Source organism: Anarhichas minor, unplaced genomic scaffold (assembly GCF_050575085.1).
Source record: "Anarhichas minor isolate MPS153535 unplaced genomic scaffold, ASM5057508v1 ptg000024l, whole genome shotgun sequence".
Taxonomy (NCBI): Eukaryota; Metazoa; Chordata; class Actinopteri; order Perciformes; family Anarhichadidae; genus Anarhichas; species Anarhichas minor.
Window position 1 is genome coordinate 571,128 of NW_027466470.1, and position 16,125 is coordinate 587,252.

Here is a 16,125-nt window from a genome sequence, read left to right on the forward strand (position 1 = left end):
CATGTTTCTTATTCTTGTTTTTATAGTAATATTTTTATGATTGTGTATTTGTGTTTCTCTTTGATTCATTGCCCAGCTTTAATAAATAAAACAGAACATCTAACTTGGGACTATTTTTAACTTTTATTTTCTAGATCATAAAAACTGTAAATCATTTATTGAACATCTTTAATGTGGATTTTATTAAAGAGAGAAGACAAATATGTTCATACCTAGAAATGATCACCTCAATGTAAATCTGCTTTCTTGAGACGTTTTTAAATTTGTCTGCAGATTAACTTCACAACATATTTAAGGAGAGCATTTCTTCTCCATTAAAGATATTTTGTGCTCTGCTGGGGAATTAAAGGGTATAATTCATATCTTCACATTTAAAAACATATACAAATGAAATGAGTGTAATAAAAACACAAACGCATGCTGTTTCTATAATATTCACTTTATTCACTTCAGAACATGAAGTTTATTTCAGTGTTCAGTCTCATTTCTGTTAGTTTGCTCTCTGTGTTTGTCGGGTTGACCTTTACTGTAACAAACACAACAACTCAGTAATATTGAGCATGTTGTCAACATGCATTAATAATATTATTAATATTATAATAATGAGATGACAGCACAGCCTCTGCTGTTTCATCTTGTCTCAGTTGTGTGTGTTGTAGAAACAGAAACAAACTCCAGCTCCTGATTCAGAGCCGCTCACTTCTTCTACTGTTTGATCAAAAAGACATTTGAGGAGCTGAACCTCAACATGAATCTGTTCCCCGACCTCGGACCTCCAGCCTCAGAGTTCAGCAGAGGACTTGTCATCAACACCAAGCGGTAACTGTGAGGAGGTGATGGAGGAGGTGATGGAGGAGGAGATGGAGGAGGTGGTGGAGGGGATGATGGAGGAGGTGATGGGGATGTTGATGGAGGAGATAATGGAGGACATGATGGAGGTGGTGATGGAGGAGATGGAACCTCTGAAACAGAAAAGGAGTGACATGTGTTGAGTGAGAAACATCAGTGCTCTGCTCCTCTCTCTCTCTCTGACAGCAGCGTCTCCACATGAAGCTGAATCCCTGCTGAACACATCACTGAGCCTTCATTACCTGGTTCTGTTGGGGCCTCCACTGTGCCCCCCTCGTGATGGACGGAGCAGCGGTATTTATACCTGCTGTTCTCCCGCTGATGGATCAGCAAGATGGCGGCGGTGCGTCCGGACTCTCTGAGCTCCAGCTGCTCTCCCTCAGCAGAGGGCACCTCCTCCAGAGGACCGTTGTCCTTTCGTCTTTTCCAGGAGAACTGGACCAGAGGAGGAAACATGGCTGAGGCCAGACACAGCAGGGAGCTCCTCCCCTCCAGGTGGGCTCTGGATGCTGCTGGGTACACGCTCACCACGGGCTTCACTACCTGCTCATCTGAAGCTTGACAGCAGCAACAAGCAGCACAGACACACATTCACACAGTCAACAGCAGCTTCCAGCGCTGCTCTGTGTTCAGTGTGATCCTGGAAACTACATGGACTCTGATCACTGAAGAGCTCCTCAGTACAGCACAGAGTCCACTAACACAGGAGGCTGCACTCACTGACATTACTGCTAATGATATATGATATGATATAATATAATATAATATGATATAATATGATATAATATGATATAATATAATATAATATAATATATAACATGATATAATATAATATAATATAATATGATATAATATAATATAATATAATATATAATATGATATAATAAAATATATAATATAAAATATGATAAAATATATATACCACTAAATAGTGTTTAGTATTTTTTACATTTTTCATAACAAATTAGAATTATATGTTCAGATATGTCAAATTTGACGAACATCTTTAGTTATATAATAAAATAAAAGGATTTTCTTTCATCCCTGAGGGAAAATGTACATGTGAAATAAAATAAAATATAAATCTATAAATATATCAATAGTTGTATTTTCTCATTAAAATTCTAACGTTTGTAGCCGACTACAATGATATGTTTAGAAATGTTAAATCTGTTAAAAACTACTAAAACTTATTAATCATCAGAAGGAAACATACATACATATAATAAGATAATATGATAATATGATGATGTCATTTACATTCACACAAAAGGAAAGTTTATTTTTTAAAGTTAAACATATTATTATCAACTGAAGATTTGTCTTTATGTAAAATACAATTATCATTTCAATCATTATTACAATAAACATACTTTAATATTTACCTCCATATAATTTACTCTGATTAATAATTGCTCTTTTTTCATAACAATTTGAATTTCAAACAAAACCACAATATGTTTGGATATATTAAAAGGTAAATATATGAAATTAAATATAAAATATGTAAAACTAAATTACATAATCTAATATTAATTAACATGAAATATAATAGAATCTTGCTCAAGCTTCCAAGATGGACAAGTGCTCGTCATATGTTTGTGAGTCGTAATGTTCCCGCCTTCCATGCTGTGTTGAGGAATTTTATTTACAAATTTAAATATCGATTAAATGAAAATGTAATTATAATAAAAGTCTTAACTGATCCAACACAGAGTGACTCAAGATATTCTTCTTGTTTCTGGAACATTGGAACAAATGTCTGTATGTTTTTAACAACGAGTGACTTCTTTTACTGCAATGATCACACTTGTGTCTTGGTGTCCTCGTATTGTATTGTGTTTTATATATTGTTGTTGTATTTGTGTTTTTTGATACTATATGGACTCATGAGTCTGAAATAAAAGTTGAATATTAACCAACATACACTTATATTATATAATATATTTTAAATTATGTTAAGTGTTAAACTATTTATTCTAAAAGTGCATCAAGGTACAAATATACAGTATATGTGTACCTTTATATATTATCCTGTTTCATTAATATAAATATGTATTGAATATTATATTCATTGTAAAATCATATTCAGTATCAGTTTGCCTTCATGTATAAATATATCTTTCATTAAAAGTCAGATGTACATCATTTAAAATACAAATGGCAAGAGGCCGATATTACCATTTAAAACGTATTCATTAATTATTGTATACATAAAACATATTTAGAGTTATACGCTTTAAAAATACATTGACTGACGTTTTTTAAATTCATTGTAATTTAATATACTTTATGATATTAGAAGGAGTTAATAACTGAGAGGATCAGATAATGTTTATTTTCACTAAATTTCAATATTTCACTTTTTCTACCAACACATATTTTACTCTAATTACTAAAGGAACAAATCAATACATCAATAATTCATTTGTCATAATAATTTAAACTTCATTAACACAACATAATATATTATATAATACACTATAATATAGTATAATATAACATAATCATTTATTTAATTTACCCAAACTGTGTTTACTGAAATATATCTAAAATGATGTCAAGCGTCTACAAATTAACTTTCATATATATTAATGTATAATGACGACTATAATAGAGTTTAAGTTTTAAAACTATATTAAAGGCATTGAGCTACATTCACTTTGATTTAATATTGTTTCTGGGTTAGTGTTTAATAACTGAGAGGATCAGATCATGTTTATTTTAATACATTTCAATATCACACGTTTTCTTCATGAATGTGTTTAATCTGCAGGAATAAAGAATAACTTGAGTTGTTCAGTGAGATTGAACCTGTTTTATGTAACAACAAGAATTCTCTATAAAGATGAAAACACGAACAAGTGAAGCCTGAAGCAGCAGCAACTCATTCAAACACATTTGAACTTGTTCAGTAAAACAACTGAAGGAAGTAAATGTGTCTTCTTACCTTTTACGTACAGTTTAGTTCCTGAGCCAAAGATCAAGTAGTAATATCCTCCCACAGTGAACCAGAGTGATACAAAAACCTGCTGAGCTGAACGAGTCCAGATGATGAAGCAGAGTCATATTCAGCTCCATGATGTGTTTCTCATTCCTTCAGGTTAACACCACTGTCTCTTCTCTTATTCCCTTTCTAGACTCACGAGCAGAGCGTCTCCGTGGATCCTTGCTTCACACGTTCATGCTCCCCAGAGGATGGATCCTGCTGACTTTACGTTTTTATCATCAGGTGACTTTTTAAACTGTCCTTTACTTTGATTCATGACGTCTGAGCATCAAATGACAGCTCGGTGGCAGAGCCAGTGTGTTGCTCTGTCGTCTTGTTCTGATCTCCAGTAGGAAGAGTTGTGATCCTCGTACTCTTTAAATCAGTGCAGCATGAGAGCAGAGTTACTGTCCACACACACACACACACACACACACACACACACACGCACACACACACACACACACACGCACACACACACACACACGCACACACACACACACACGCACACACACACACACACGCACACACACACACACACACACACACACACACACACACACACGCACACACACACACACACGCACACACACACACACACGCACACACACACACACACACACACACACACACACACACACACACACACACACACACACACACGCACACACACACACACACACACGCACACACACACACACACACACACACACACACACACGCACACACACACACACACGCACACACACACACACACACACACACACACACACACACTCACACACACACACACACACACGTTTCCCGCCAATCTCCTCTCCTCATGAGTCTGTCTTTCCCCTGTTTGTTTTGTTGCCATGTGCTTGGTGTTGTTTTCTCGGGCCTGCCTCCAGACACCTCCCATTGCCACCGCCCTGATGGATGCACAGCTGCGGACAATCTGGCTCGTTACCCGGCAGCATATCAACCCTGGTCCTGCAGGCCTGGGTCGTCAGTCTGTATTGTCCTCTTCCTCGGTAGCCTCCGCCGCCGGTCAGTAAATTGAACCCCGTTGTCTATTCCCGGACTAACCTCTCTGCTCCGGGTGTAGAGTACTGGTCGATCTGCGTACTCTCCGGTGTCGAGCCACGGTACATCACACCTTCCTGACCTCTTACTCTGGCAAAATAAAAACTGTTACACCGGACTCTGTCTCCTGTGGTCTTGCTATTGGGTCCTACCCGTAAACTCCCGTGACACGGACTTTATTCCTTCAGCAGGATTTTAATCTGCATCAAAGTGATGAAGCTGGTTTATGTGTTTTAATGTATATTTATCATTATTCTCTGCTTTTTAAAAGTGAATTCTTTATGTTTTTCATCCCATTTATTTGTTTTATTTCTTTAAGTTACTTCATCCTTGTGTCTCTGAGACACTCGTTTGTCCTCTCTGTGTGAAACAACAATGAACTGCAGGAATATCTGATGAATGAATAAATATGAAATAAATGCATCTTAAATCCCTCAGTTCAGAGTGTTTGTGGCTGATGGAGGAGAAACATGAACCTGAGCTGTGGTTTACTGCTCTCTTCCTGTCACAAGCGCTGGTTGACATCTGTTCATCTGTTGGTTTTTGTTCAGGCTGCAGGAATCTTTTCTCACTGTGGAGATCATCACAGGAGCAGTAGTAGGAGGCTGAATGAGAGAGTCTAACGTTCTGGATCTCCAACTCAAAGCCGTTCTGTTTCTTCACAGCTGAGAAATCATCTTTCTGAGGATGATTGAAACTATTATATATGACACCAGAACCCCTAGTAATACGCAGAATCCTAGTGAATGCTTCGTTGTCTCTCTTCTGGTACCAGTATATATAATCATTGTAACACTGGTCAGTGCGTCCACAGCTGAAGGAGACTTTCCCACCAACTCTCCTGGTCAACGTTAAATCCTCCTGAATCAGCTCTGCTGCCATAGAACCCAGCGCTGCAGAGGAACAGACAGGTGGATGAAGGTGAGTGTGACGGTGTTGGTCAGAGGTGGAGCTCGGTGGCTCCTGATTGGCTGGAAACACTCACCTGAACACAGACAGCACAGAGCAGCAGCTGGGAGGAAAAGCATCGTGTGCAGCGGTGTTTCCTCTGGTGAGCCTGAGGAGAAGTGGAGCTCTGATGCAGCTGAGGACCAACAAGGAGGATCTGTGAGATCAGACGAGGGCCACGTGGTTTCTAACAGGTCCTCACACCTCCCATCAGCCCCTGCTGTGGTTTCTAACAGGTCCTCACACCTCCCATCAGCCCCTGCTGCACAATCATCAGGCTGCTTCCTGGTCTCTACACACAGAGAAGAATCTCTCAAATGAAGAGATTTAGTGTTGAGTCTCATCTTTTGATGTCTGTTCATCAAGTGTATTTATTGATTAATATTCTTGATGTCTGGATGATATTTTATGTGTTTTTAAAACCATCACTGGTGACCTGCCATCATGTGTTTGTACGATAACATATCATATAAACTGTTGTATGAGGATACGTTGCATGAGCACAGACTCGTTGGTGTCTTCAGTCCTCAGTGGCAGCAGTTCTCTCAGAGAACAACCTAACAGCGTTTATTAATGAAGCTCCAGAGTTTAGTGTCTCTGCTTCAGTGCTGTTTGTCCATTAAAGACCAGACATGTGGTGAGAAAACTAACGAGCTGTGCTGAGGTGGAGGCTCAGGAGAGGGACTCATGAACATGTTGATGGACAGTGAAGCTGATGATGAAGATGAATTTATACTTTATTATCTATATTTATGTTTAAAAGGTAAAGACTGTGTGAAGGACATGTGTAAACCTCTAACGCTCCTTATTATTAGCTTTCATTTAGAAGGCTCTTGTGAGATTTGTCTTGTTGGAGTTTGATTCATTATATTAGCTCCATCAACTATATCTCTTTGTTTAAATATGTCTAAATGTTTTAAACTCACATATATGACTTCCACATATTGAGAAGTGAATACAGTGTGTTCTGAATAGGTCAACATAGAGCCTGTGTGCCTGAGAAAGGATCAGAGTCTCTAGTACAGGGGTGTCAAACTCAAGGCCCGCGGGCCAAATCCGGCCCCCCACGTCATATCATGTGGCCGCGAATCCACCAGCAAAAAAAAAAAAAGATTTTTACTTGATAATAAAAATATCCCCATAGTCAAAATGATGAGATACTTAAACACAACAGTCATAGAAGCAGCTCTTTGGCAGGTTACCCTACATTTGACATTACATTTATTTAACTGCATGTACAATATTTTACACTTGAATAAACGATAATCAAATATAGAGACAGTTATTTAACATGTTAGGGAGTAGTTACATTTACACAGTCTTACAGTTACAACCGGCCCTTTGAGGGAAACCATGATGCTGATGTGTCCCAGGGTGAAGATGAGTTTGACACCCTGCTCTATAGATAGACTACTGAGGGGGAGCAGGTGCAGAGAGATGGTGTTCCTGCTACAGAGGCTGGCAGAGACTGTCATGGAGAAGACGAGAGAAGGCCGCTGATGCTGCAGACATTAAAGATGACAGAGAAGGAGCGCCACCCTGTGGTCAGTCAGAGGAAGAGCAGGGTCTCCAGATGATGCTGGTGATGCTCGTCATTATTGTTTCCCAGACTTCTCTCTGAACTACTTCAGTGAAATGTTTCTTCGTCTTGATTTTAATCTGACAGCAGAAAAACATTCTGGGTCACCATGACGCAGAAATACAAAACCACATTCACATTACCTCAAACACGTTCAGGTTGGTGGTGAATTTTGTAACAGTCTGCTGTTTAACAGCTGTGAGGAAAATACCAAACTAAAAATACACAAAACTACTGAACTGTGATTACTTCCCTGTTATATTGCTGTGATTTACACGATGACTTGAAACTTCTTCCACACACAGTATCTCTAATTTAATTTGTATCTTGTTTACATCTGTTCTACTTTTTTTGTTTTTTGTTGTCCCTGTTTTTTATTTTTATATATTTAAATCTTTTTCCTGTTTATTTGTAAATTCTGTGTATGTAGGTGGAGAGCAAGGAAAAAAACATTCTGATTCTGATTCTGACTACTACTGTGACTATTAGTACATTTGTTATTATTACAGTTGTTACCACTCCTTCTGCTACTATTACTACTACTACTACTACTACTACTACCACTACTTCTACTATTACTACTACTACTACTACTATGACTACTACTACTACTACTACTACCACGACTACTACTACTACCACTACTACCACGACTGCTACTACATTTGTTATTATTAGTTACCACTCCTTCTGCTACTATTACTACTCCTACTATTACTCTTCCTACGACTACTACGACTACTACTACTACTACTACTAGTACTACGACTACTACTACGACTACGACTACTTCTACTAATACTACTACTACTACTCCTACTACTACTACGACTACTACGACTACGACTACTTCTACTATTACTACTACTACTACTCCTACTACGACTACTACTACTACTACTACTACTACTACTATTACTACCACGACTGCTACTACTTTTGTTATTATTACAGTTGTTACCACTCCTTCTGCTACTATTACTACTACTACCACAACTACTACTACTACTATTACTACCACGACTGCTACTACTTTTGTTAGTATTGCTACTGTTACCCCTCCTTCTGCTGCTACTACTACTACTACTACTACTACTCGTACAACTGTTACTACCTTTGTTCCTGCTGTCACCACTCCTTGTGCGACTACTACTACAACAACCTTTGCTACTTAAGTTAGTATTACTGCTGTTTCCACAACTACTACTACTAGGCTACTACTACAACTACTATAACGATTACTATCACTACTACAACAACTGCTACTACTATTAGAACAACTACTAGTTCCATAACTACTACTTCTCCCCCTACCAATACTACTATTCCTACAACTACAACTAGGTCTACTACTATTGATTATTGATTTGTTTTGTATACTAACTGCTAAAACTGTGTACTATGATGATTAATAATGTAGTATATACTGTATACAGTTAGTATGTGTGGCTTTCTATTGGCTGCAACAACACACTGATTCACTTTTTACTACTGCTGGTAGAAGTACTGTTGCTTTTTTTCGAGTAAAAACATGTGATGGTTCCAGATTTGACTGATTATATATACTTTTGATCAAAGGGACATTTTGAATACAGGACTTTTACTTGTAACTGTGTATTTTTTTAGTATGTTTAATGTTGTAAAGACTCAGAATTATTCCTCCAACACTGCACACAAGGAACAACAAATAAGAAGAGAGAAAACATACAAATAAAGAACCAGTAGAATAAGAACTGTAGATTGAAGCAGTCTCTGCAGCCACCAGAGGACAGTAGTGTAAAGACAGAGACAGCAGGAGGTATGAAGGGCTGAGAATCAAAGCTTTGAAAACATCAAACTAATCTACATTTTATTGTTTTTTTACATGTATTTGCAAATACCATTTGCAAAATGCCATGTGCTTGGTGTTGTTTTCTCGGGCCTGCCTCCAGACACCTCCCATTGCCACCGCCCTGATGGATGCACAGCTGCGGACAATCTGGCTCGTTACCCGGCAGCATATCAACCCTGGTCCTGCAGGCCTGGGTCGTCAGTCTGTATTGTCCTCTTCCTCGGTAGCCTCCGCCGCCGGTCCGTAAATTGAACCCCATTGTCTATTCCTGGACTAACCTCTCTGCTCCGGGTGTAGAGTACTGGTCGATCTGCGTACTCTCCGGTGTCGAGCCACGGTACATCACACCTTCCTGACCTCTTACTCTGGCAAAATAAAAACTGTTATACCGGACTCTGTCTCCTGTGGTCTTGCTATTGGGTCCTACCCGTAAACTCCCGTGACACGGACTTTATTCCTTCAGCAGGATTTTAATCTGCATCAAAGTGATGAAGCTGGTTTATGTGTTTTAATGTATATTTATCATTATTCTCTGCTTTTTAAAAGTGAATTCTTTATGTTTTTCATCCCATTTATTTGTTTTATATCTTTAAGTTACTTCATCCTTGTGTCTCTGAGACACTCGTTTGTCCTCTCTGTGTGAAACAACAATGAACTGCAGGAATATCTGATGAATGAATAAATATGAAATAAATGCATCTTAAATCCCTCAGTTCAGAGTGTTTGTGGCTGATGGAGGAGAAACATGAACCTGAGCTGTGGTTTACTGCTCTCTTCCTGTCACAAGCGCTGGTTGACATCTGTTCATCTGTTGGTTTTTGTTCAGGCTGCAGGAATCTTTTCTCACTGTGGAGATCCACTCTTATAACAGGAGCAGTAGTAGGAGGCTGAATGAGAGAGTCTAACGTTCTGGATCTCCAACTCACAGCCGTTCTGTTTGTTCACAGCTGAGAAATCATCTTTCTGAGGATGATTGTAACTCTCTTTATCTATGACACCATTACTCCTTCTAATATCAAGAATCCTAGTGAATGCTTCGTTGTCTCTCTTCTGGTACCAGAATATATAATCATTGTAACACTGGTCAGTGCGTCCACAGCTGAAGGAGACTTTCCCACCAACTCTCCTGGTCAACGTTAAATCCTCCTGAATCAGCTCTGCTGCCATAGAACCCAGCGCTGCAGAGGAACAGACAGGTGGATGAAGGTGAGTGTGACGGTGTTGGTCAGAGGTGGAGCTCGGTGGCTCCTGATTGGCTGGAAACACTCACCTGAACACAGACAGCACAGAGCAGCAGCTGGGAGGAAAAGCATCGTGTGCAGCGGTGTTTCCTCTGGTGAGCCTGAGGAGAAGTGGAGCTCTGATGCAGCTGAGGACCAACAAGGAGGATCTGTGAGATCAGACGAGGGCCACGTGGTTTCTAACAGGTCCTCACACCTCCCATCAGCCCCTGCTGTGGTTTCTAACAGGTCCTCACACCTCCCATCAGCCCCTGCTGCACAATCATCAGGCTGCTTCCTGGTCTCTACACACAGAGAAGAATCTCTCAAATGAAGAGATTTAGTGTTGAGTCTCATCTTTTGATGTCTGTTCATCAAGTGTATTTATTGATTAATATTCTTGATGTCTGGATGATATTTTATGTGTTTTTAAAACCATCACTGGTGACCTGTCATCATGTGTTTGTACGATAACATATCATATAAACTGTTGTATGAGGATACGTTGCATGAGCACAGACTCGTTGGTGTCTTCAGTCCTCAGTGGCAGCAGTTCTCTCAGAGAACAACCTAACAGCGTTTATTAATGAAGCTCCAGAGTTTAGTGTCTCTGCTTCAGTGCTGTTTGTCCATTAAAGACCAGACATGTGGTGAGAAAACTAACGAGCTGTGCTGAGGTGGAGGCTCAGGAGAGGGACTCATGAACATGTTGATGGACAGTGAAGCTGATGATGAAGATGAATTTATACTTTATTATCTATATTTATGTTTAAAAGGTAAAGACTGTGTGAAGGACATGTGTAAACCTCTAACGCTCCTTATTATTAGCTTTCATTTAGAAGGCTCTTGTGAGATTTGTCTTGTTGGAGTTTGATTCATTATATTAGCTCCATCAACTATATCTCTTTGTTTAAATATGTCTAAATGTTTTAAACTCACATATATGACTTCCACATATTGAGAAGTGAATACAGTGTGTTCTGAATAGGTCAACATAGAGCCTGTGTGCCTGAGAAAGGATCAGAGTCTCTAGTACAGGGGTGTCAAACTCAAGGCCCGCGGGCCAAATCCGGCCCCCCACGTCATATCATGTGGCCGCGAATCCACCAGCAAAAAAAAAAAAAGATTTTTACTTGATAATAAAAATATCCCCATAGTCAAAATGATGAGATACTTAAACACAACAGTCATAGAAGCAGCTCTTTGGCAGGTTACCCTACATTTGACATTACATTTATTTAACTGCATGTACAATATTTTACACTTGAATAAACGATAATCAAATATAGAGACAGTTATTTAACATGTTAGGGAGTAGTTACATTTACACAGTCTTACAGTTACAACGGCCCTTTGAGGGAAACCATGATGCTGATGTGTCCCAGGGTGAAGATGAGTTTGACACCCTGCTCTATAGATAGACTACTGAGGGGGAGCAGGTGCAGAGAGATGGTGTTCCTGCTACAGAGGCTGGCAGAGACTGTCATGGAGAAGACGAGAGAAGGCCGCTGATGCTGCAGACATTAAAGATGACAGAGAAGGAGCGCCACCCTGTGGTCAGTCAGAGGAAGAGCAGGGTCTCCAGATGATGCTGGTGATGCTCGTCATTATTGTTTCCCAGACTTCTCTCTGAACTACTTCAGTGAAATGTTTCTTCGTCTTGATTTTAATCTGACAGCAGAAAAACATTCTGGGTCACCATGACGCAGAAATACAAAACCACATTCACATTACCTCAAACACGTTCAGGTTGGTGGTGAATTTTGTAACAGTCTGCTGTTTAACAGCTGTGAGGAAAATACCAAACTAAAAATACACAAAACTACTGAACTGTGATTACTTCCCTGTTATATTGCTGTAATTTACACGATGACTTGAAACTTCTTCCACACACAGTATCTCTAATTTAATTTGTATCTTGTTTACATCTGTTCTACTTTTTTTGTTTTTTGTTGTCCCTGTTTTTTATTTTTATATATTTAAATCTTTTTCCTGTTTATTTGTAAATTCTGTGTATGTAGGTGGAGAGCAAGGAAAAAAACATTCTGATTCTGATTCTGACTACTACTGTGACTATTAGTACATTTGTTATTATTACAGTTGTTACCACTCCTTCTGCTACTATTACTACTACTACTACTACTACTACTACCACTACTTCTACTATTACTACTACTACTACTACTATGACTACTACTACTACTACTACTACCACGACTACTACTACTACCACTACTACCACGACTGCTACTACATTTGTTATTATTAGTTACCACTCCTTCTGCTACTATTACTACTCCTACTATTACTCTTCCTACGACTACTACGACTACTACTACTACTACTACTAGTACTACGACTACTACTACGACTACGACTACTTCTACTAATACTACTACTACTACTCCTACTACTACTACGACTACTACGACTACGACTACTTCTACTATTACTACTACTACTACTCCTACTACGACTACTACTACTACTACTACTACTACTACTATTACTACCACGACTGCTACTACTTTTGTTATTATTACAGTTGTTACCACTCCTTCTGCTACTATTACTACTACTACCACAACTACTACTACTACTATTACTACCACGACTGCTACTACTTTTGTTAGTATTGCTACTGTTACCCCTCCTTCTGCTGCTACTACTACTACTACTACTACTACTCGTACAACTGTTACTACCTTTGTTCCTGCTGTCACCACTCCTTGTGCGACTACTACTACAACAACCTTTGCTACTTAAGTTAGTATTACTGCTGTTTCCACAACTACTACTACTAGGCTACTACTACAACTACTATAACGATTACTATCACTACTACAACAACTGCTACTACTATTAGAACAACTACTAGTTCCATAACTACTACTTCTCCCCCTACCAATACTACTATTCCTACAACTACAACTAGGTCTACTACTATTGATTATTGATTTGTTTTGTATACTAACTGCTAAAACTGTGTACTATGATGATTAATAATGTAGTATATACTGTATACAGTTAGTATGTGTGGCTTTCTATTGGCTGCAACAACACACTGATTCACTTTTTACTACTGCTGGTAGAAGTACTGTTGCTTTTTTTCGAGTAAAAACATGTGATGGTTCCAGATTTGACTGATTATATATACTTTTGATCAAAGGGACATTTTGAATACAGGACTTTTACTTGTAACTGTGTATTTTTTTAGTATGTTTAATGTTGTAAAGACTCAGAATTATTCCTCCAACACTGCACACAAGGAACAACAAATAAGAAGAGAGAAAACATACAAATAAAGAACCAGTAGAATAAGAACTGTAGATTGAAGCAGTCTCTGCAGCCACCAGAGGACAGTAGTGTAAAGACAGAGACAGCAGGAGGTATGAAGGGCTGAGAATCAAAGCTTTGAAAACATCAAACTAATCTACATTTTATTGTTTTTTTACATGTATTTGCAAATACCATTTGCAAAATGCCATGTGCTTGGTGTTGTTTTCTCGGGCCTGCCTCCAGACACCTCCCATTGCCACCGCCCTGATGGATGCACAGCTGCGGACAATCTGGCTCGTTACCCGGCAGCATATCAACCCTGGTCCTGCAGGCCTGGGTCGTCAGTCTGTATTGTCCTCTTCCTCGGTAGCCTCCGCCGCCGGTCCGTAAATTGAACCCCATTGTCTATTCCTGGACTAACCTCTCTGCTCCGGGTGTAGAGTACTGGTCGATCTGCGTACTCTCCGGTGTCGAGCCACGGTACATCACACCTTCCTGACCTCTTACTCTGGCAAAATAAAAACTGTTATACCGGACTCTGTCTCCTGTGGTCTTGCTATTGGGTCCTACCCGTAAACTCCCGTGACACGGACTTTATTCCTTCAGCAGGATTTTAATCTGCATCAAAGTGATGAAGCTGGTTTATGTGTTTTAATGTATATTTATCATTATTCTCTGCTTTTTAAAAGTGAATTCTTTATGTTTTTCATCCCATTTATTTGTTTTATATCTTTAAGTTACTTCATCCTTGTGTCTCTGAGACACTCGTTTGTCCTCTCTGTGTGAAACAACAATGAACTGCAGGAATATCTGATGAATGAATAAATATGAAATAAATGCATCTTAAATCCCTCAGTTCAGAGTGTTTGTGGCTGATGGAGGAGAAACATGAACCTGAGCTGTGGTTTACTGCTCTCTTCCTGTCACAAGCGCTGGTTGACATCTGTTCATCTGTTGGTTTTTGTTCAGGCTGCAGGAATCTTTTCTCACTGTGGAGATCCACTCTTATAACAGGAGCAGTAGTAGGAGGCTGAATGAGAGAGTCTAACGTTCTGGATCTCCAACTCACAGCCGTTCTGTTTGTTCACAGCTGAGAAATCATCTTTCTGAGGATGATTGTAACTCTCTTTATCTATGACACCATTACTCCTTCTAATATCAAGAATCCTAGTGAATGCTTCGTTGTCTCTCTTCTGGTACCAGAATATATAATCATTGTAACACTGGTCAGTGCCTCCACAGCTGAAGGAGACTTTCCCACCAACTCTCCTGGTCAACGTTAAATCCTCCTGAATCAGCTCTGCTGCCATAGAACCCAGCGCTGCAGAGGAACAGACAGGTGGATGAAGGTGAGTGTGACGGTGTTGGTCAGAGGTGGAGCTCGGTGGCTCCTGATTGGCTGGAAACACTCACCTGAACACAGACAGCACAGAGCAGCAGCTGGGAGGAAAAGCATCGTGTGCAGCGGTGTTTCCTCTGGTGAGCCTGAGGAGAAGTGGAGCTCTGATGCAGCTGAGGACCAACAAGGAGGATCTGTGAGATCAGACGAGGGCCACGTGGTTTCTAACAGGTCCTCACACCTCCCATCAGCCCCTGCTGCACAAACATCAGGCTGAAAATGATTATTGTGTCATATACAGTAAATTCCATAACTGTGGATATTTAAATTTGATTTTAAAAAGTGATGTCTTTATGTATGACAGCAAGGTAAACTAAAATTTATTTTTTTGCATAGTTGAATATGAGTGTCTGAAGATAAGATCTGAAAAATATCAAATATATCTGGGAGATTTTACCTGCATTTCATGTATTTAAACAAACATTTGTTTATTCTTTAGATATGTATATATATATATAAATAAACCAATAAATTCTGAATATACATACCATATATTTATATGATTTATGGGATTATTTCCAATGAAAAACACTCTATACACATGTTCTTATTAATAAGGACTATTTCTTTTATTTTGAAGGCTCTTGTGAGATTTGTCTTTCAAAGTAAATCGGTTTGGTTCCCAATCAGTTGAATTCTAGGGACCCAGTAGCTCCTCAGTGAGATCAGTGTCTCCATGAACATCTGTTGGAGGAGTGACCACATGGTGCAGCTGTGTGACATCAGCACATCCATGAATGAGCTCCTCCAACATGGCTGAGTGACAGATTTCAAACTAAACTTCCTCACATGGTGGATTTCTGCTGCCGTTTGCTGCCGGAGGAGACATTAAAGATCACAGAGAAGGAGCGCCACCCTGTGGTCAGTCAGAGGAAGAGCAGGGTCTCCAGATGATGCTGGTGATGCTCGTCATCAAACACACACTGGATAATAAAACACACAGCAGTACATCACAAGTATCAC

General features: G+C 39.3%; 1 protein-coding gene across 1 annotated transcript; it reads right to left on the minus strand.

Moving 5' to 3' along the window:
• Positions 1–1,002: 1,002 nt before the first annotated feature.
• Positions 1,003–15,356, minus strand: LOC142955947 (immunoglobulin lambda-1 light chain-like). Its single transcript, XM_076097215.1, has 4 exons — positions 15,177–15,356; positions 14,767–15,084; positions 3,800–3,847; positions 1,003–1,400 (listed from the first exon to the last, which is right to left on the minus strand). The coding sequence occupies exons 1-4, from the start codon at positions 15,217–15,219 to the stop codon at positions 1,003–1,005; spliced, it is 807 nt and encodes a 268-aa protein (XP_075953330.1). The 5' UTR covers positions 15,220–15,356.
• Positions 15,357–16,125: the final 769 nt, after the last annotated feature.